Below are 23,977 nucleotides of genomic sequence, written 5' to 3'. Positions count from 1 at the left end.
TGTACAGCATGTTTGTGTGTGGCTTAAACTTAACATTAGTCAACAATTAGGTATTTATTCATCAACATTGTAACACTTGTAACAGTGATCAAGTAAAGGCGTGTGTCAGTGTCTCTGGTCTCTAGAATATCAGAAATTAATTATGGGGGGTAAATTGAGCCATTGACTCAACTTGCTCCAACATCACTGGCATGTTTTAATGAAAGCACACTGAAGCAGAAAACCACCCAGCACATTGTACGAAATACTTGACAAACAGCCTCAACAGGAGATTCTCACTGTGTAGTGCTATATTAATCTACACTGCAGTTATGACACAGCACAGCAGAGAACAAGCACTCACTGAAGTTCAATTGTCGTTGAAAGTAACAATGAAAGTTGCAACTGTTGGCATGAAAACATCTGTTTGTTTGCATGTAAATATTCCTTCATCCCTTTCAGTTTTGGTTATTGTATGTATAACTGATAACAGCAATGTATTTATTTAATTAAAAATTTTGTCTTTGACACAACATAATATAGAAAGAGAAGTGTAAATATGATATCTGTACATTCCCATTTAGACTGTAAAAATCCCTGCTTTAACTGAACTGGTCAGGATTCAGTTTCAGTCTCATTGGGATGTCCACAATGAAATGATTATGGGTGTGGTTTACTAAACTGGTAAAGGTACCCTCCAAGATTTATGGTACCCAGTGGTGCCCTCAAATCCTAAAATCTCCTCTCAGCTCACTGTTAATATTATAAAACCTAATTATGAAAACATTACCATTCATACAGGTATGTCAGGTTAGCCTTGTTTACAACTCCTCACATCAAAAACGAAGGCTCAGGGCTGAGCAAATGGAGTGTGTGGGGACTAGAAAAGCCAGAGGAGTGCATTTCAAGATAAAAAGACAAAAGCAATCACAGGCTGAGGTGATTGAGACAAAAAGGGGAAGAAGAGAAGCGTTCCAAACATGAAGGTATGTATTTTCTGAAGTTTTGTTTTTAGTCCGTAGTCATATCAGGTTTAGAAAGGGGGTTTAGTGGAAACTCTGAGTTTGTTAACCTTGAGATGAGGGAAACTCTGGGTTTTTTAGTCCCAGAAAGAGAGCCAACTTAAACTCTGGGTCAGTTACCATGGTAACTGACTCTGTGAACCTAACATGCTCACTGGCAGGTTTTCTTCAACAAACCCTGAGTTTCTCTCTGTCTCCTCCCTCTTTCAGAATTTTATTTCTTCAGTCATTCAGTTCGTATCAAAGCAGGTCTCAAAGCACCAAAAATGTACCGTCTGTCAGAATCAAAGTCCTGGTTGGATATTAGTGTGTTGCTCAAGGACTTTCTAAAATTACTACTTTTATGCACATCAGTCATTTCATTGAACAGTGCCTTTTTGCCTTCACATTCACATATTACACAGCGTACATTCACCCTCAGCTCAGAGTAAAACCTCTGCATGTCCTTCTTTTTGTGAGTGGAAGTTCTTTTTCCACTGACAGCTGTCAGTTTGTAGAGCAGCTCCTGTACTGAAATGTTAGTTGCAAATAATGTGTATCTCTAAATTAAAAAAATCGTTTTGAAGCTTTAGACATGTAGGATCAATGAATAATTATCTCTACCAGTCATGATGTGATTGGTTATGTAAGTTAAACCATCCAAGAGATTTAGTGGGGAAATCTGTTTGTGGTGGAACTACTCATTAAAGGGTTAGGGTTACAAGGTGAATAGTTTTGGTCCAAGTACAGAGCCTTGTGAAACTCTGTGTCTAACTTTTGCCTTCATGGAGGATTCATCATTAACATGCGCAAACTGAAATTGATCTGATATATATAGGACATATAGGACATAAACCAGCTTAATGCAGTTCCTTTAATGCCAATTAAATGTTCCAGTCTCTGAAATAGGATTTGATAGTCAATTGTGTTGAATGCGGCACTAAGATATAATGGGACAAGTATGGAGACAAATCTTTTGTCCAATGCAGTTGGGAGGTTGTTTGTGACTTATATTTTATATTATCATTTTATTTCTTAATGACCTTTTCCCAGTTACTTTTAATAAATGCAATTTTACATCACCACTACTTACAGTAGTCAAGTCTACTGAAAATAAATGCGTGGACAAGGTCCTCCTTTAATCCTTTAGTAGTAGTATTAGTCCTTTGATTCTTATATATTCTATAAGATATATTCTGCAGGTGATAGTAGGCTGACTTTATAATTGTCTTAATGTGGCTGTTGAAATTCAGGTCTGAGTCTATGACTACACCAAGATTTCTGGCTTGGTTTGTAGTTTTTAACATTATTGATTGAAGCTGAGTGCTGACTTTTAAACGTTCTTCCTTGGCTCCAAAAACAATTACTTCAGTTTTGTCTTTGTTCAACTGAAGAAAATTCTGGCACATCCAATCATTGATTTGTTCAATGCACTTACTCAGTGCTTGTATAGGACCATAGTCCCCTGGTGATATGGTTACGTAAATTTGTGTGTCATCAGCATAACTGTGGTAGCATATTTTGTTGTTTTCCATAATCTGAGCTAGTGGGAGCATGTAGATGTTGAACAGAAGAGGCCCCAGAATGGAGCCTTGGAGAATTCCGCATTTTTGTGCCCTTGGATGTGTACCTATGGACACAAAGTAGTCCCTGTCCTTTAAGTAAGATTCAAACCAGTTTAGCAAATCATTTTTCCAGTCTGTCCAGTAATATGCTGTGGTCGACCGTGTCAAATGCGGCACTGATGTCCAGTAATACTAATAGTGTAATTCTGCCACTGTCAGTGTTTAAGTGTATGTCATTGAAGACTTTAACAAGAGCAGTCTCAGTGCTGTGGTGTGGTCAAAATCCTGACTGGAAGGCATCAAAACAGTTGTTTAGTGCCACAAAGTTGTTCAGCTGTTGAAAAACAGCTTTTTCAATGATCTTGCTTAAAAACTGGGGGTTTGATATGGGCCTATAGTTGCTCATTAGTGAAGTGTCTAGAGTGTTTTTTTTTTAAGAGTGGCTTGATGACAGCAGTTTTCAGGGCCTGTGGGAAGACACCTGAGAGAGGAGATGTGTTGACAATCTGTAGAGGATCTGAGGCCATGCAATTTGAAACAATTTTGAAAAAGCCTGTAGGCAGAATATCAAGGCAGTAAGAGGAGGATTTCAGATGTTGTATAATGTCCTCCAGGTTTTTATGGTTGATTGGATGGAGTTGTGTCATACTACTTAAATTGATTTTAAGTGGACACAAGGACAATGCATATCCTGCACCTGATATGGATGCACTGACTACTTGTCTAATTTTCTGAATTTTGTCAGTGAAGAATGAAGCAAATTCATTGCAAACCTTGGTGGGGCTACTGTCAGGGGCTACTGACACAGGAGGATCTATTAGCCTGTCGACAGTAGCAAATAAGGCATGTGCATTATTATTATTTTTGGCAATGATGGATGGCATATGGATTGTCAATATAGTAGCATTTATTGATTGATTCATAAGCAAATATATCTTATCGATTCAACAAACAATGTTCCTTGCTCGCCTCTCTTCCCCTCTCACACACACACACACAAACACTTGCACTGTTCTCCTCTTATTTGCAATGTCTAGGTCATAATTTCTCTGCAGAAAGATATACTGTACTCCAATATTTAACTGTGATCAGGTGAATTTAATACTAAAAACTGACAATGGATATTTGACCAGAGACGATGAGCTTAATTATGTGTCTACTTGCAAACTTGAGCAACTTAAGAAAAACTGTAGGCCTACTGTGTGTCAACTATATATAAGCAATGTCAGCTCCCAAAGCGCAACACTAGTTGATTCAAACTTTTCTTTTTCTTCCCAATAGTGTCTAAAAATACACTATATCAAACAGAGATCCAACCCTGGGTTTAATCTGTCAATTAAGAAGATGATAAAACTGAGGCTTTGGCCAAGTTCAAAGTTAGCTTCAGACACTCAAGGTGTCATGTATTTATAGATACCTCATGTCACGTCTATAACGCATTCACTAGATAGCATGTGATTCATAATACACCCATACTGTGACACATACTGCAACATCTTTTAAAATGTGGTCTTTGATACAAAAATGTTTAAATTAACACTATATAGGAAATATAATATCACTTTCTTCAGATCACATTTGAAGCTACAAACAGACCACATGAGATGACAGCATATGCATGCTCTTGTGCTGCTGTTTGCATTACTTTTTTTAGCACACAGGAAACCAAGAAGGTTCCAGCTGCTCTTGCTTGCAGGCCTGGCACAAACCCCACACCCAGGTGAAAGAAAAAAAACAAAAAAACAGTTTTAGCTAATAACTGTTGCCAAAGAAATTAATTGAAAAGTGCATGGCTGTAGGAAAACAGATTACATTCAACTGAAAGATGTTTAACATATCTATGGTAAAGTTGTAAAATGAAATCATTAAATACAGCAAAATGAAACATTTTCAGAAATAATACCAGCCCAACAAGGTATAGATAAGCGAGAGGGTATAAAAATAATGTTGGTACATAAAACATTTATTAATAACTTGGCTGAAAAGTGTAATAGATACTTTAACTTACTGAAAGATAGACCAGAGTGACTGGAAGAAGACTATTGAAGGCAGATCTCATTGTTGCTGTTAAAGGAAATGAATGATGATGTGTATGAGAGTCGCATCTTCAAGTTGTTAGTGCCAGTTATTGTATATTAACCCTAACCCTAATTAACCCTACTAACCCTATTTACCGAGCCAGAGAAGAGGATGACTTGAAGTTTTAACTTCATGGAGAGAAGCTTAGAGAGCTGAAAGAGAGGAGTCTGATTTTACTGACTGGAGAGAGTTGTTTGTGATTCATGAATGTGATAAATAAAAAAAAAACATGGAGTCTATGACACTGAAGTTAGCTTCTGATTTGGAACTTCCGATTCCGGGATTAAGGGGTAAATTGAGGGAAACATAAATAATGATACTTAGCAGCTGCTCCTCAGTTTCTGCAACACTTACTTTTGTGAAAAAGTGTTAGACATTGTAGCAAATGCATTAACGCTGTTTAAACCCACTTTCAGATTTCTAAAACCTTTTTTTTTGCTTGTGGAAACAGAAAAATTCACTGATATTTCTTAATCCAGACTGCATCAGACCAGGTCCACATCAAAAACCACTATACTTGGACTTGTCAAATCTGGACTAGATTAACAAGGAGACTCTAAAGTCATTAAAACACATTTTCAGATTTGTAAAACCTTTATTCTATTTGTGAAAACTAGTCCTGAGGATCTGGTCCGATGTGGTCTCAGTCCTGCCACTCTGAGGCTTGTAGTGCAAAATGTGTTGGTCTGAGCTCTGAGTTACATTATGTGAAAAAGGTAAAAATTATGCATGAAGAGTGAAAATTGAGCAAAAGTACAGACAAGAATAAAAGAATGATTTGGTTACTCTGCCAACATCTTGCTGGCTGGCAGTTGGGGAGACCACTGGAAGGAAGGCAACACTGTGATGAGCAAAAACATTAAAAGTGACATAATCAAATAAAAAGTCATAAATGATAAGCAATAATTGATTTAAAACAAAATCTGGTTTAAAAAATGAATTAACATTTCACAACATGTTGAGCTTTAGCAACCAAATGAATTGTTTCCCATTTCTGGTGCATTTATATATTTTATTCTATTTATCCATTTATTCAAATAGGCATTGTCTGCAGTTTTGAAAAAGTGCTGCCATTTCCTGTAAGTGGACAGGGAAGGGAGAGCAAGGTTTGAGGTTTACAGTTAACAGGGATTTCCTGGAAATGAAGAGGGGTGGGTACAGAAGACTGCTGTCATGGAAACACAGGACAAACTGTATATTGAATAAGCTCTACACAAATAGATGTCAGCTGACAGTGCTGAACAGGCTGACCATTTTCTCTAAGAGCTGTATTCAAACAGAAAATAAAAGTAAAACAGCAGTGGGGACTTTCAGAGGATTTAAATTAACCAAATGAAAGAGGAAAGACAGACATGGTCATTGGGAAAAACTGCAAATTTTTACTGATTGTTTCACATATATAATGAAGGCGATACTGGGACACATATTAAGTTATTATTATTATCATGAATGTATGCAGAATTAATCATTGGCTTGGTTTAGTTTCACTTGCAGCTTGTGGGAGTGGTTTGGTGCATTGGTACGCTTATAAGCAGCTGCAGCAGATACACTCTGCACTCTTTGTCTTCACTTCAGCTGCAGTATCTACTCTGCATTCTTGAACTTAAACATGGACGGCAACTATTACAACCCAAACATGGCCAGCAACTATTACAACCCAAACATGGCCAACAACAATTACAACCCAAACATGGCCAGCAACTTAGGTAAGTCATGATACTACTGTATCTATGTTTTACATAATACTAATATTTTATGGTGATATAACAGTGATCACTGCTGAATCTTATTGTATATAGTGTACTATTGTAGCTCCGATAGACTTATACTTCTATAGACTTATACTGGGTAGAACTGCAAGACATTAAGGCATTTATTAGTTTGTATTTCTGACCTAACCTCTAGTTCCATGATCATAAACAGACTGCAAATTCTGGAGTACTTTTAGTTAGTTCAGTTAAAAAAATTTCAATCAATTTCTTAGTCATTAGAAAAATGTTAAAGATTTGTGGCTCTATGGAATCTGAGGAAACAGTTCATATTTTTTGGTATTGGCATGTTGTTTCTGCCTTTTGGAGCTGTTGAAGTCACAGAAACAAATAGTTAATTTTTAACCTGACTGTTTTTTGGGGGGGAAAGACTTTGTTTTAAAATCTGAGAAAGTTTCAAACAAATGTGTCAGTCTGGGCAGGTGGACAGGTTTTCACCATATAGTTTCACTTTCAGCTGAGAGGTGGGGCAGGTTGAAAGAACTGTTGCCTCTTCCTGTAAATGGTCATGGATAGATCATGAGAAGACAGCCAGAGAAGTGCATGAGTGAATTCATTAATGTCAACTAAAGATTCTGCATAAGAAATGTTGTGAATTTCACACATCGTAAAAACTGTTGTGTTTTACATAGTAGTATAGTAGTATAGGATTCATTTATTCACAATCTCTCACCTCCTTTTTTGTCTTTCAAAGCAGATGAATAGATTTTTATTTTTCTCCATATTTGTATAAGTACAATGTACTTCTGAGCATATGTACAACTTGATGTAGATTTTTACTCAATCTTATAAATTCTTCTACACAGGATTTGGCATGACAAATAATGAACTGAGGATAGTGATGGTGGGGAAGACTGGAATTGGGAAGAGTGCCACTGGAAACACCATCCTGGGACGACAGTGCTTTGAGTCAAAGTTCAGTGCTAAGTCTATGACTGTAGACTGTGCTAAGGGCAAAGCTCTGGTGCATGGACAACAGGTTGCTGTTATCGATACTCCGGGCCTGTTTGACACCAGGTTTGGCATGGATAAAACAACTATGGACATAACCCAGTGCATCACTTATGCTGCTCCTGGACCCCATGTCTTCCTGGTAGTCATCAGGCTGGGAAGATACACTGAAGAGGAAAAGCAGACAGTGCAGAAGATTCAAGAAATCTTTGGCCATGCTGCAGACAGATACAGCATGGTGCTCTTTACTGGTGGTGACCTTCTTGAAGATACCACTATTGAGGAGTTCTTGCATGAAAGTTCAGACCTGCAGGAACTTGTAGCCAGATGTAACAACCAGTACCATGTCTTCAATAATAAACTGAAGGATGGTGCTCAGGTCATTGAGCTGCTCCAGAAGATCAGAAATATAGTCCAGAAGAACGGAGGAAGCCACTACACCAACGAGATGTTCCAAGAGGCCGAGAGAGCAATTGAGAAGGAGAAACAACGCATCCTCAAAGAGAAAGAAGAACAAATACGTAGAGAACAAGAGGAACTGGAGAGGAAACTACAGGAAAAATATGAAAAACAGCTGAGGAAAATTAATGCCCAACTCCAGGCTGACAGAGAGAGGGAGAGGAGAGAGAGAGAGGAGGAGAGGAAGAGGGAGAAGGAGGAGATGAATGAGGAGAGGAAGAGAGAGAGGGAGGAGAGAGAGGCAGATAGAAAGAGAGAGAGAGAGGAGAAAGAAAGGGAGATGAAACAACTAAAGGAACAGCATGAAAGAAACCTAATGGAGGAAATTAAAAAGTTGCAGAACAGGCATGAGAATGAGGCCAGAGAGGAGGCTGAGGAGTTTAATCCACTATTTCCATTGGTAACAGTTGGGGAACTAGTTGTTGATGCTGGCAAAGAGTTAGTTGGAGGAGTTAAACAACTGGGCAAGGCAATTGGGCACTGGTTCAAATTTTGAGTGGTTTGATTGAGTGCTTATTCAGGAACTTATTCAGGAAGCTACTTACAACTAGATTTGGATACCCTGAAACAGTCAAATTCACTCTTAATGGCTGAAGAGCAGGAAATAATAAACCTAATCTATCTAATCTAATTTGTTTTTAAATGTGCAACGTTTTTCCTCTCAAATCTCCCTGCAGAGAGAATAAAAGTGTCAACATGTTTGTGGATGCACATGCATTTCATGGGTCTGTTGCTCAGTATTAAAAATTTCTCTTTCTCCCCTTTTTACTGTCCCTACTCTTCATCCTGACATTGATATACTATATGCAATAGTATTTAAACACACACACACACACACACACACACACACGCTCATGTCATTATGTTTTTACTTTGCATTTAAAACTATCAAAAGATGAAGATGAACCGAGGAAGAAGTGACGTATTTATGGTCTCCATGTGGTCTTGTATAAATCACTTTATAGTTTTGCTCATCACTATTGAACTGTGAGATACAGAAGAAAAACTCTTTTCACTTTTTAATTGTATCCATTAATGGAGACAATGTGAAACTGGAATAGTTCTGGGTTATTCCAGAATTAATAAAACGTCATAAAAAATGACACAGATGTTACTGTTGTCACAATGCAACTAAAATCAAAGCCATGAAACATGAGCTCTCTCAACAGCAGAGCCATGTAGACACAGAAGAGTTTTTGCTCTCTTTTTATCTTTTAGACTTTAGACTTCATTCCATGATGACCCTCATGGAGGAATATGAACATAGTTACACATGAAAGAAACAAGAGGAACAGAGATAAAGTCAAATACCAGAAGAGGATCAGTCTATGAGATCAATCACTTCTTTGTAATCTACAAAAACACAAATTCTTTTCTTCTGGTGAAGGTAAAAATAAATCAAAGACTTTGAAAAGATGGTCTATTGTTGAAAAGCTCTGCTTACATCCAGCCTGCTCTTCTCCCAGAATTCCTGCACCTTCTGTATACACAGACTGCTGTCCATTGTAGCAGTGAAGAGTTTACCATGATAGATAGATCATTATTTACTTTTTAGGTGTTTATTTATTTATTCTTATTTTTCCAGGTAGTTCTGGTTTATTATGAGGCACTGCTTATTTTTCTCAGATTAGCTGAAACACAATTTATGGAATAAGAATGAGACAATACTGATAATTCTAGGCTTAAATGGCAACATGATGTCCAAATAGAAACTGATAAAGATGACAGGATATATTTCTGTCATTCATAAAATGTATTATACATTATATAATTTTAGTCATTTTAAGCTAATATTAGGATATATTATACTTTAGAGGAGTGGCATGATGACATGTCATTTCTATGTTGATGCTGTATTTTTGCATGTTGTTTGGTCCTGTGACCTTCTAACCTTGTTTTGGAAATCTGTTGTTGATATTTAATCGCTGCACAGGTATCATGATGTGTCACCAAAACCTCCACATTGTTTACTAGATATTAGACAAAATGGTTGGAGTTCACAGGATAAATATACAGTATGTTGATGTATTGAGCTTTTAGGCTTATGAGAACAAAAGTACATTACACATGTACATTGCAGTCCATGTAATGTCTTATTGGCATTGGATATTAACTAGTTGTATGTTATGATATGTGTAAACCAAAGTGGCTCATTTTACCCACTGGCTTGATTTACCCCATTCTCCCCTACGGACTAGAACTGCTCTATATGAAGTGCCCTAAGATAACTTTTGTTATGAGTTGGTGCAATATAAGTAAAATTGAATTGAATTGAATTATGTCCTGTTTATAATAACACAGAGCATTTTAGTAACACAGAGTGAATGCAGTTCCATTGTTTTTCATAGGGGAACAGATGTGTGCAGTACTTCATGCAGTTTGAAAGAACTGCTGCCATTTCTTGTAAATGGTGGAGGGAGGGGTGAGCAGTGGTTGCAGTAGATATGCAAGAAGGGAGGATACATAAGCTAAAGTCTGATAATCAGCAGACTGACTAGTGCATGGAGTATCTACACAAATAAATCAACCTGACAGAATGGAATGTTTGTGAGGTTAAGAAATCATTCTAAAAGCTGTATTCAAGTTGGAAATGAAAAGAATGGAAGGGTGGAATAAATTATTTTCTAGTAATTTTCAATAGGTGTTCTAAAAAGGACTATGCAATTAGGTACCAACAATAGGGTTATTGAGACAGTGATACCCTTCCATGATTAGGAACTGATTTGAAAATCTATTAAGTAAAGTCAATTATAAGAAAAATGTTAATAATGCTATTAAAAATTGCATGTGATTAATTTTATCTTTAGGGTCATCTCATATTTTTTTAAGTTTCCCCAGCAATTATTCATTTATGGTGTTTTGCTTACAATATAAAGAATATGTTGGGATTAATTAATGCAAATCAACATCTTAGTGTTAAATCCTGCGACCTCCTGGACCCCATGTCTTCCTGGCGGTCATCAGGCTGGGAAGATACACTGAAGAGGAAAAGCAGACAGTGCAGAAGATTCAAGAAATCTTTGGCCATGCTGCAGACAGATACAGCATGGTGCTCTTTACTGATGGTGACCTTCTTGAAGATATCACTATTGAGGAATTCTTGAAAGGAAGTCCAGACCTGCAGGAACTCGTAGCCAGATGTAACAACCAGTACCATGTCTTCAATAATAAACTGAAAGATGGCGCTCAAGTCATCAAGCTACTCCAGAAAATCAGAAATATAGTCCAGAAGAACGGAGGAAGCCACTACACGAACAAGATGTTCCAAGAGGCCGAGAGGGCGATCGAAAAGGAGAAGCAATGCATCCTCAAAGAGAAGGAAGAACAAATACGCAAAGAAAAAGAGGAACTGGAGAAGGAACTACAAAAATATGAAAAACAGCTGAGGAAAATTAATGCCCAACTCCAGGCTGACAGAGGGAGGGAGAGGAGAGAGAGAGAGGAGGAGAGGAAGAGGGAGAAGGAGGAGATGAATGAGGAGAGGAAGAGAGAGAGGGCTGGTGAAGTAGTGGTTGATGCTGGCAAAAAGATTGTTGGAGGAGTTGAACTAGTGGGCAAGGCAATTGGGCGCTTGTTCTCATGAGTGGTCCCATATTCAGATAGTTCAGAGGAACTCTCCAGAAGCCCCTACACACTCATTTATCTAAATGACTGATTAAGCTCATTGTATTTGTTGAGGTTAAGCTCAACTGTAGATTAGTAAGGCTGAGTCTCTCATCATATCATGGTTCTCACCTCTTCTTTCTCTCATCACATGTATTTTTGGAAATGGCCTTAAGAGATATTTAGTGTAGGTTAACATTTGACAGTATTAAATGTTGTCATTTAAGTGTCTTAACAATTATATTCTCATTTAATCACTGCACTTGTTGATTTGTGTTCTGCAGAGATAGAAAAAAGTTCTCACGCTCCTCTGATGGATGATTACTTTTGATATGCTGCTACCTAGTGGGTGTAGAATTAACATTTCAATCAGAAAATATTAATTTCTTCTCTGTGGTCACTCTGGTTTACTTATTAGTATTATAACTTGTCTTTGATTTAGTTTTAGTTTTGTTTGTCATCAAAGCATTTATTTCATGGATTATGTTTCTGATTTATGCCACTCAAGAACAAAGATGTGATTCTGTGTCAACTGACCCAGAAATAACGATGTGATATTAAGACTAAACCTAATAAAAAGTTCCTGATGTCTCACTGTTCAATCAAGAGTTCAAAGGTCACGGTTAATGCTTTTTCAAGAACTTACATTGAACTAGATTTGGATACCGTGAAATAGTCAAATTCACTTTTAATGGCTGAAGAGCAGGAAATAATAAACCTAATATCTCTAATCTAACATGTTTTAAAATGTGCAGCTTTTTTCCTCTCAAATTTCCCTGCAGAGAGAATAAAAGTGTCAAAATGTTTGTTCCAAACATGGATGCACATGCATTTCATGGGTCTGTTGCTCAGTATTAAAAAATGTCTCTCTCTCCCCTTTTTACTGTCCCTACTATTCAGCCTGACGTTGATACACACACACACATGCACATGTCATTATGTTTTTTACTTTGCATTTAAAACCATCAAAAGATGTTTGTTCTAGGACATGAACCAAGGAAAGAGTGATGTATTTATGGTCACCATGTGGTCTCGTATAAATCACTTTATAGTTTTGCTCATCACTCCTGAACTGAGAAATATTATTTTCATTTTGTAGTTGTATCCATTAATGGATAAAATCAAAGCCATGGAACAATGAGCTCTCTCAACAGCAGAGCCATGTAGAGACAGAAGACTTTTTGCTCTCTTTTTATCTTTTAGACTTTAGACTTCATTCCACGATGACCCTCATGGAGGAATATGAACATAGTTACACATGAAAGAAACAAGAGGAACAGAGATAAAGTCAAATACCAGAAGAGGATCAGTCTATGAGATAAATCACTTCTTTGTAATCTAAAAAAGCACACATTGTTTTCCTCTGGTGAACGTAAAAATAAATCAAAGACTTTGAAAAGATGGTCTATTGTTGTAAAGTTCTGCTTACATCCAGCCTGCTCTTCTCCCAGAATTCCTGCACCTTCTGTATACACAGACTGCTGTCTATTGTAGCAGTGAAAAGTTTACCATGATAGGTTAGATCATTATTTACTTTTTAGGTGTTTATTTATTTATTCTTATTTTTCCAGGTAGTTCTGGTTTATTATGAGGCACTGCTTATTTTTCTCAGATTAGCTGAAACACAATTTAAGGAATAAGAATGAGAAAATACTGATAATTCTAGGCTTAAATGGCAACATGATGTCCAAATAGAAACTGATAAAGATGACAGGATATATTTCTGTCTCAAAGTTCATAAAATGCATTACACATTATATAATTTTAGTCATTTTAAGATATATTAGGATATATTATACTTTAGAGGAGAGGCATGAATAGTGGAAATTTCTATGTTGATGCTGTATTTTTGCATGTTGTTTGGTCCTGTGACCTTCTAACCTTGTTTTAAAAATCTGTTGTTGATATTTAATGGCTGCACATGCATCATGATGCATTGACAAAACCTCCACATTGTTGAGCTTTTAGGCTTATGAGAACAAAAGTACATTACACGTGTACATTGCAGTCCATGTAATGTCTTATTGACATTGGATATTAACTAGTTGTATGTTATGATATGTGTAAACCAAAGACAAAAAGAGAAAAGAAAAGATTGTGATCATGAACATGTTTAATTTAAGTTCATTTATTACATTCATATGCATCCTATGATTACATGTTGTTTGTCTAATATATCACAGACAGTGATTTAGAACTGTGATTAATCCATCACTCATAATGAGACAAGCTTTTACAATAAGTTTTGCAGATGTTGTAAGAATATGGCAAGAAGATAAAGTTGGGAAAAAGCAAAAGTTACACAGACAGACAACTTTATATCTCCATTCACAGCTCTTACACTGCAGTTCTACCAGTGTCTCAGAACAATCTGAAGGAAGATTAAATAATGAAATTCTCAGGTCATGAAATCCTGCACGTGCAACTAAAACTTCAAGCATAACATCTGTGACACCAAATTGACAATTTGGAATCCCATAGGCAACATTTAAACTGGTTAAAAATACTTCAGTTGGCAAAAGTGATCATCCAACAAAAGAGAGCATGAGCAGAAGTTACTAAATATATGAACATTATTTAAGATCAATCTGACTTCCCCCTTCTATTTTAAGAAACTAACATCCAAAAAAAAAAAAGTGTCTGCCTTGGACTAACTGTATCAGTATCAGTAATACAGCTGTATTGATTCAGGACAATTCTAGTTCTGAACTATTTGAACAAGCTCCCAAATACCCTCCCCAATTGTATAATTCCTCCAAGTATCATTTTGCCAGCGGTTACCAGATGATATAGTGGATTAAACCCCTCAGCTTCATCTCTGGCTTCATTGTCATGTCTGTACTGCAACCTTTCTCTTTCCTCTCTGAGTTCTCTGTCATGCTGTTCCTTTAGTTTATTAATCATATTTGTCATCTCCCTATCTCTCTCCTCTCTCTCTCTCTTTCTCTCTGCCTCTCTCTCCTCCCTCTCTCTCTTCCTCTCCTCATTCATCTCCTCCTTATCCCTCTTCCTCTCCTCCTCTCTCTCTTTCTTCTCCCTCTCTCTGTCAGCCTGGAGTTGGGCATTCATTTTCTTCATCTCTTTTTCATATTTTTCCTTTAGTTTCCTCTCCAGTTCCTCTTGTTCTCTGCGTATTTGTTCTTCTTTCTCTTTAAGGATGCGTTGTTTCTCCTTCTCAATTGCTCTCTCGGCCTCTTGGAACATCTCGTTGGTGTAGTGGCTTCCTCCGTTCTTCTGGACTATATTTCTGATCTTCTGGAGCAGCTCGATGACCTGAGCACCATCCTTCAGTTTATTATTGAAGACATGGTACTGGTTGTTACATCTGGCTACGAGTTCCTGCAGGTCTGAACTTCCATGCAAGAACTTCTCAATAGTGATATCTTCAAGAAGATCACCATGAGTAAAGAGCACCATGCTGTATCTGTCTGCAGCATGGCCAAAGATTTCTTGAATCCTCTGCACTGTCTGCTTTTCCTCATCTGTGTATCTTCCCAGCCTGATGACCACCAGGAAGACATGGGGTCCAGGAGCAGCATAAGAGATGCACTGGGAGATATCTTTAGTTGTTTTATCCATGCCGAACCTGGTGTCAAACAGGCCCGGTGTGTCGATAACAGCAACCTGTTGTCCATACACCACAGCTTTGCCCTTAGAACAGTCTACAGTCATAGACTTAGCACTGAACTTTGATTTAAAGAACTGTCGTCCCAGGATGGTGTTTCCAGTGGCGCTCTTCCCAATTCCAGTCTTCCCCACCATCACCATCCTCAGCTCCGTGTCATTTCTTCTGATGGGTCCTGAGTAGAAGAATGATAAGCATTAGATACGTATTGGCACTCTGGGTATTCATACAAGACTTGAACAAGTCATTGGCATCAGGGTGTGAATCTACTTTATTTAATACATCTCTCATGATAGAGGCAAATGTTATTTTGATCTCCTTTGAAACAGTCAAGTGTTAATATTTTTGCGTTTGAGTTTAAAAACAGATTTGTTCCCAAGGTGTAGTTGCTCAATACAAATAGTTTGCGCCTTTGTTTCTCACTTTTACTCAGAATTTTTCTTTATAGTCCTTTCACTTTTATTCCTTATTATAATTGGAATATTTTCTAAAAACCACAACCCACAAGCTTTGGTATTCTAGCAAGTAAACTCCACCATTAACAAGAGATCCTCTTAACTGTAAAGCCATTGATAGGATATGTCAGCAGTTATTTTAAGCAAAAACATCAACAAAGAAAGAAAAAACACTTAAGGAAACAAGATAAATATTATGTATGTAATATTATATGGATTATACTCAGATGAAAATATCCAATATTCTCATTAAAGAGACTGTTAACACCTGGCATTAACATGTGTCTCGGGTGATCTGATCACACGTGGACAGCTCTAATTACAGGTGTGAACGCACCCAATATGCACTGAAGACGCAATGAGATCTGATCACCACATTCAGAAGCGGTCTGGTTTTTTTGTACTACAAAAAACCAACCAGGAATTACAAACCACTGTTAAAACTCTCGACGAACAAATACATGCCATCTCCAAAGAAAATAAGATTCTGAAAGAAACTATGTTGGATTTACAAACCCGTTCTATGCGCGACAATCTCATCTTCTCTGGCATCTCTGAACAAACACCCGACAACCCAGAAAACCTCATAAAAAACTTCATGAAAACTCAACTGAAACCCCCCCCCCCCCCCCCCCCCCCGCCTCGGAAAACCATCAACCAAAGGACCCCGGCCTATCATCGCAAAATTCGAACATTTCAAACAAAAAGAACTGGTCAGAAGCAGAGGAAGGGAACTCAAAGGAACATCATTTGGACTCAACGAACAATACCCACATGAAATAAACGAACGCCGGAAAGTACTGTACCCCATTCTCAAAGAAAACAGACAAAACAACAGACGTGCATCAATCATAGTAGACAAACTGTATATCGACGGACAACTATGTCGCAACTCCAAAATCACGACATGGCTCTTCTGAAAAAAACAGTAATAGACTCATACATTTAACTGTAACAACCCTGATTATCTGACCGAAAGCCTCACTCCCGACCTCACTCCTCTGTAATAAGGAAACCGCCTGCGTTACCCTACAGAGGAGTTAAAAAATCTACCTCTCTCTCGTAATTTTCATTTTTTTGTGTGCGCTTGTGTGTGTGTGTGTGTGTGTGTGTGTGTTAATGTTTACATGTTATGTTGTTGTCACCATTCACCGTTATGTCTAGACAGTCTAAGGCAGTTATAGCAACCAGCTCGAAACTTGACTCCCCCCACCCTCCTCCTCCCCCCTCCTTCACTGGCTTCTTCTTTATGCTTCATTCAAAACAAGATAAACCAAACACATAACCATGCAGACACTCAACCTGGTAACGTGGAATGTACGTGGCTTTCGTACACAGACTAAAAGAATCAAAGTCATCAATCATCTCATAAAATTAAAGGCTGATATATGTTTTATGCAAGAAACCCACCTTACAAACCCTGAATTACAATATATTAGACTCAAACAATTTGATAAAATATTCTCATCCACACTCAACACAAAACAAAGAGGAGTTTCGATCTTAGTCAATAAAAACATCCCATTCATCCATAACTCATCCATTACTGACCCACAAGGAAGATTCATCATTGTTAATGCATCTATTAATCAGACAACATTCACATTTGCAAACATTTACGGCCCTAACAATGATGACCCATCCTTTTTCCATATTTTTTTCTCCTTACTATACAATTCAGCAAACATCATAATAGCCGGAGATTTCAACACCGTTATCAATCCTACAACCGACTGCTCTAGCACACCCGGGAACACAAGAACTTGGCACTCAACCGAAGTAATTAAACAATACATGAAGGAACTCGGACTTGGCGATAGTTGGAGAATGAAAAATCCATCATCCAGACAATATTCATATTTTTCCCCTCTCCATCAATCTTTCTCCAGAATTGACTTCTTTCTTGTAAGTAATTCACTCTCCCAGCACATCCAAGGAAACACAATCCATCCAATTATAATCAGTGATCACGCTCCAGTTTCCTTATCAATAAAAACTCAAACACATATCAAGTCTCCCACAAGATGGCGTTTCAATACATCACTCTTGGAGGATCCAGATTTCATCACATTAATTCAGAAAGAGTGGGCATCCTTTCTTGAGATGAGTGACTCTCCAGAGATCTCACCATCACTCTTATGGGAAACAGGAAAAACAGTCATCAGAGGAATAATCATTTCATATTCATCACATAAGAAACGACAGCAACAGGAACAAGAAACTAGCTTAGAAACAAAAATCAAACACCTAATACACCAACTAACCAGCAATCCCTGTGAACAAAAACAAAATGAATTAGCTCAACTTAAAACTCAATTGGAAAGCATCATGTACAAGAAAACACAATTCATTATCCAACAGCTCGAATATGAAAACTTTCAGTACAGTAATAAATCAAGTAAATATTTGGCTAATCTATTACAACACAAAAAAGAAAAAGCAATAATCCCATCTATACTCAATTCCACAGGTACAGTCACACATAATCCACAAGAAATCAATGATATATTTCGTAAATTTTATAGCAACCTTTACTCCTCAAATTACAAACCCAGTCAACCAGAAATAGACACTTTTTTAAGCAATCTGGACCTACCAACAATACCATCAGATTTAGCCCACCTTTTAGATTCACCACTCAGCCTCGAAGAATTACATAAAGCTCTGCTCAAAATGCCAAACAATAAATCACCTGGACCAGACGGTTTTCCTGCAGAATTCTACAAACATTTCTGGAACATATTATCATCACTATTCTTCAGAGTAACTACAGAAATTAAAACTACCTCCAATATACCCACCCACATGAGCACCGCTGTAATGACATTACTCTTAAAACCCAATAAGGACCCAACCCACCCCTCCAGTTATCGCCCCCTATCACTAATTAATACAGACCTCAAAATCATTACAAAAACATTGGCAACCAGAATAGAAACAGTCATTCCACTTATAATCCATCCCGACCAGACAGGCTTCATCAAAAATAGACACGCTTCAGACAATATCCGTAGACTTTTTAATTTGATCAATACATCACAGCAAAAACACAACAAAACCATAATTGTATCACTGGACGCAGAAAAAGCATTTGACAGACTAAACTGGACTTTTTTATTTTCCACCCTCCACAGGTTTGGCTTCGGAGAGTCATTCATCCACTGGATTAAAACACTATACACTTCACCTAGGGCCACAGTTATCACAAACGGGATCACTTCACCAAGCTTCACAGTCCACCAGGGAACCAGACAAGGATGTCCACTCTCTCCATCTCTATTTGCAGTTTTCATTGAACCACTCGCCACAGCCATACGACAAAACAATAAAATCAAAGGAATACAATATACTAATTCAGAACATAAGCTTAGCTTATATGCAGATGATTTATTACTACACCTACAATATCCTTTCACATCATTACAAGAAACATTCAAAATAATCAACAACTTCTCCTCAATCTCACACTATAAAATAAACTGGAACAAATCCACTATTCTACCTTTGACCGCAAATGCCTGGGATTCTGCAACCCAGGATCCCTCTCTCCCACTCCACATTGGTAATATCAAATACTTAGGCATTAATATTTCCTCCAGGCTGTCAGAGTTGTTTAACCTCACACCCCTCTGCTGAAAAACATAGACGATGATTTTAAACGCTGGACCAAGTTACCACTTACTCTTATTGGACGCATTGCAACAGATAAAATGAAAACCCTTCCACAAATCAACTACCTATTTTCATTACTTCCCATTACCCCCACTGACAACTGGTTCCAAACTTTAAACTCCTTAACAACTCAATTCTACTGGAAAAAAAAACAAAACAAGAATCTCACTTTCAACATTACAGAGCACAAAATCACAGGGCGGCCTTGAAGCACCAAATTTCCTTCATTACTTCTTATCAAATCAACTACAATATTTACTCAAATGGATACATAAAGATAATCACAGTACACCATGGTTACAGATAGAACAAAATCAATGTAAAACCACTTCACTCACAGACCTCCCATTCCTACCACAATCAATCAAGAAACAAGATTACTACAAGAACATCACAATCTCCTCAACTCTGACAGCCTGGTGGAAAGCCCACAAAATCACCAAATCATCACTGGCACCATGTAGGTTCACCCCGATTTGGCACAATCTGCACTTCCAACTGTACAACACTTCTGTTCACTTTCCACCATGGCACCAAAAAGGAATCACTCACCTCCACCACTTATTTGAAAATAACCAGTTCATATCATTCAATACACGTATCCAGAGGTAATAACACATTACAGCCTTCCAAATTAAGCGAAGAAATCTTTAAAATTACAAACCCCAAAAGAATAATTTCAAAAATTTACATACTTCTTTCATTGACAGACACCTCCATAACACTCCCAACCACAAAATGGGAAAAGGACCTGGCTCTATCTCCCAACCCCGATTTCTGGATACAAATCAATAAAAACATCTTCTCCATGACTACCAATACAAATTTACAACTAATACAATATAAAACCATCCACAGAATACACATCACTCAAGGAAAAATGTTTAAAATGGGATTGAACGATACAGATATCTGTTCACAATGCACCTTGGGTCACATAGATGATTATTTTCATGCCACTTGGTCTTGCCAGCCAGTTTTTTCATTTTGGATAACAGTCACAGAAAAACTATCGAGTATCTTGGGCTGCAGAATCTCAGCATCCCCATCGCTCTGCTTGCTGGGAGACTTGACACATATCACAATCCCAACTAAACACAAAAACCCGTTATTGATTTCTCTAACTATCGCCAAGAAAATAATATTTCAAAACTGGAAATCCAAACATTCCTGCCATATCACTCACTGGACCAATTTACTCTCAGAACACATCTCAATAGAAAAAATAACAGCTTGCAAAACAAACAATATATCAGCCTTTGAGGAAACATGGACCGTATTCATTAATCACCTAAAACTCCACCCAGAATCCAATCCAAATCAATAACCAAAACCAGAGCCACGTACATGACCACATATCAGACCACATACCCAACCAACAACAGACAATTAAAAAAAAATAATTATTTATTTATTTTATTATTATTATTTTTTAATTTAATTCACTTTTCCTTTCCATCCTTTTGTTGTTGTTGTTTTGTTTGTTCGTTTTTGTTTTTATTTCTTTGTTTTACTTCTTCCCTCCCACATTCCAGTTATACATATATATCATCAACATGTGTCATGATAGGCTAATTATTGTTGTTTAGAAACTAAATATCTTTATCATTATTGTTATTATTATTATTATTGCTATCACTACTATTATCATTTATGCCAGATACTATGAATTATACTATTATTATTATTATTATCACTATTATTGTTATTCCAGATATGATCAATTACACTATTGTTATTATTGTTGTTGCTGTTGATGTTATTATTATTATCATAATCATTATTATCATTATTATTATTACTGCTGTTGTTCTAGTCCTTGAGTGTGGTGGCGGTGGAGGTAGAGGCAGTCGTAAGTCCGGGTAAAGTCTTATTTGCAGGGCGGTAGGGGGTGGAGCCATGCGGGGCGTGGGGGGCGCCCGCCTCTCCCGACTCCTTGCCCTCCGGTGGTATGGCCACGGTCCTTGGCGAGAGCGGCGGGAGGTAACTGGCTGTGGCACCTCCACCCCTACCCCTCTTGTAGTAAAAAAAAAAAAAAAAAAAAAAAAAAATATATATATATATATATATATATATATATATATATATATATATATATATATATATATATATTTGTCCAGTGGAAGGTGACCATATATATATATGGTCACCTTCCACTGGACAAACTCTCTCCCAAAAGGTCTGAGAGTGGTCCAGCTGGACTAGGTTTGGACCGTCTCCAAAACAGACAAGCAAACAAACAAACAACAAAAGACAGAGAAGGGGAAAAGGGGAGAGAAGCAAAAACAAACAAATACTACAGGAGGAATACCCCTTAGCTGGTCTCAGCTGGTCTGGTCCCTGGGCTGTGGCTGTGTTGCTGGGGGGGCTGGCTGTCGTGTGGGAGGGTGATGGTGACCTCCCCTCCTTGGACTCTGTGTGTTTGGCTCCATCCCCCATAGCCATATTAAATTAATTTAATTGATATACACTCAAATAGATATAAATTCATATAAATTTATATAAATAGCTAATTATTTAACCCATTTCACTGTTATTGTGGCTGCCTCTGCTGCTACCGCCGCCACAGTATACTATCAAACAAGACTATTATCATTATTACATTATATTGTTGTATTGTTATTATTATCATTATTATTATAATAATTATTGACGCTCTCACTTTTTCTTTCTCCCTCTCCCTTTCTTCCCCTCCTCTCTCTCTCTTCTTTTCTCGCTTTCATTCACTCACCCCCCCTTCCCCCTTCCCACAATCAATCCATATTGCTTAGTTGCTTTCTACATTTACTATATTTTTCATTATAATATGATGTTGTCATTGCTGTTGTTTGTCATTATTTTTGTTTGTTTGTCTATTTGCTTGATTTGAAAAAAGAAGAAGCGGTCTGGGCCGCACAATGCGTCCTATGGTCCTGGGACCGCCCACTCAACCGACGTCCTCTGTTTTCCTGCAGACTAGGCACAGGAACTGAATTGTTGTCTCCTGTGTTCAACTTGTTTTCTTACAGGATAAATAATGCATTGTTTTGCTTTTCCGTTTTTGTGGATGAAAGGACAACCTCCCGTTTTTCCTGTTTTCCCTGTTTCCCTAACCCGTTTTCATCTTCAAATCGACAATTAGAATAGAAATTAAACTAAAAACAGAGAATAAATTGTTTTTAACTTGTCTGTCTAAAAAAATATTTCAGAAGCTAAACGTTGCTGGATAGTTTCCTCTGACCTGTTAAATTAATAACTTCAGTTTTTAGTTTTGCTGCGCTGCTCAACATAATGGAGCTCAGGATTTATCGGGAGACGGCTGCTTTACTCCAAACAGTTTCGTTGTATGAACCTGGACTGTGTGTGTAACAGATGACCTATTGGCTGTGTAGAAGAACACGGAACATTAATTAACATTGGATCTTGACTGATCCTGTCTGCGTGTCGGAGATTTAAATAATCAATGAAGTTATGCTGCTTTGTCTTGTGCGTAAATGCGCACAGTCTCTCAATGTGGAGACACAACTACGGGGAAATCGCTGCATATATATGTTCAGACGCGGCGCTAGAGCAAATCAATAGGATGGGCATTAGATTTTCGTGAGGGCACACAATGCATTGTATACTTGCTTATCCTGTTATCAAACAAATTGAACACAGCTTTGGACGGAAGGTACATGGACCCCCGCTCCTCCCGCCGGTTGAAAACAACAATGGACTGTACTTGTATAGCGCCTTTCCAGTCTTCCGACCACTCAAAGCGCTTTTTACACTACGAATCATATTCACCCATTCACACACATTCACATGCTGAATGGGTACAGGGGCTACCATGCAAGGTCCCAACCTGCCCATCAGAGGAAACTAACCATTCACACACATTCATACACTGATGGCACAGCCATCAGGAGCAATTTGGGGTTAAGCGTCTTGCCCAAGGACACATCGGCATGTGGACTGGAGGAGCCGGGAATCGAATCACCGATCTTCCGATTAGTGGACGACCCGCTCTACCTCCTGAGCCACAGCCGCCCCCCAACAATGCATCTGGTCTTTGCAAACAGAAATGATGTACATGTTTATTTGCATATAGAGCGGGGAAGTGAGATCCGATCACAAGTGATCACTCAAGACGCATGTTAATACCAGGTGTAAACAGACGTACTTAGAGCTGTTCGCTTGTGATCGGATCACCTGTGACACATGTTAGTGCAATGATAACACCAGAACATTTCAGATCTTCAGATAATGTACTACAGACATGTAAACAATTCTATCACAACTTACCAAAGTTGTTTTCCATGTTTGGTTTATAGAGTGCAGAATGAGTACTGCTGCTGAAATGAAGCTGCAGAGTTAAGAGTCTTCCTGCTGTCTTCTCTTCATAAAAGTTCCAGTGTAACAAATCACACCCACGAATATGTGCACTGAGACGTCACAATATAACTGTCTTGATGGAGTCAGTCTTTTTCATGGATTAAATCCAGATAGAATTTTATTGAAATTGCAGTAGCCAAGAAACAATTTAGTCAATATCACACCATAATCAAAATGACATTAATCATATCCAGATATGGTAAATTAATTAAATCAGATTTACAAAGAATGTTAACACACAGTACTTGTCTTCATATAACATATTAGTCTTTAAAGCATCAAATGACTATTTTCTCTCATTTAAATGTTAATTCAAATGTCAATGTTCAGTTACACTGTTGTAAAAACACAGATAATTTACTTCACTATATTTAGTGGACTATGGTCTCATACTTTTGCGCAGGACGAGGACTGTGGATTTTATTCCTCAACAATTACAAGTAATAGTAACTCTTTTAATGTA

At 37.6% G+C, this 23,977-nt stretch overlaps 2 protein-coding genes across 2 annotated transcripts; one reads left to right on the top strand and one right to left on the bottom strand.

Annotated features, from left to right (window-relative positions):
- The first annotated feature begins 6,314 nt into the window (after positions 1–6,314).
- LOC121906436 (GTPase IMAP family member 4-like) lies at positions 6,315–8,510 on the top strand. Its single transcript, XM_042425322.1, has 2 exons — positions 6,315–6,330; positions 7,200–8,510. The coding sequence occupies exons 1-2, from the start codon at positions 6,315–6,317 to the stop codon at positions 8,297–8,299; spliced, it is 1,116 nt and encodes a 371-aa protein (XP_042281256.1). The 3' UTR covers positions 8,300–8,510.
- Positions 8,511–13,534: 5,024 nt separating this feature from the next.
- LOC121882562 (GTPase IMAP family member 9-like) lies at positions 13,535–23,505 on the bottom strand. Its single transcript, XM_042390912.1, has 2 exons — positions 23,425–23,505; positions 13,535–15,206 (listed from the first exon to the last, which is right to left on the bottom strand). The coding sequence occupies exons 1-2, from the start codon at positions 23,438–23,440 to the stop codon at positions 14,116–14,118; spliced, it is 1,107 nt and encodes a 368-aa protein (XP_042246846.1). The 5' UTR covers positions 23,441–23,505; the 3' UTR covers positions 13,535–14,115.
- Positions 23,506–23,977: the final 472 nt, after the last annotated feature.

Source organism: Thunnus maccoyii, chromosome 2 (genome assembly GCF_910596095.1).
Source record: "Thunnus maccoyii chromosome 2, fThuMac1.1, whole genome shotgun sequence".
NCBI lineage: Eukaryota > Metazoa > Chordata > Actinopteri > Scombriformes > Scombridae > Thunnus > Thunnus maccoyii.
Note: the sequence above shows the minus strand (reverse complement) of the source record. Positions and strands in the feature narration are given on the sequence as shown.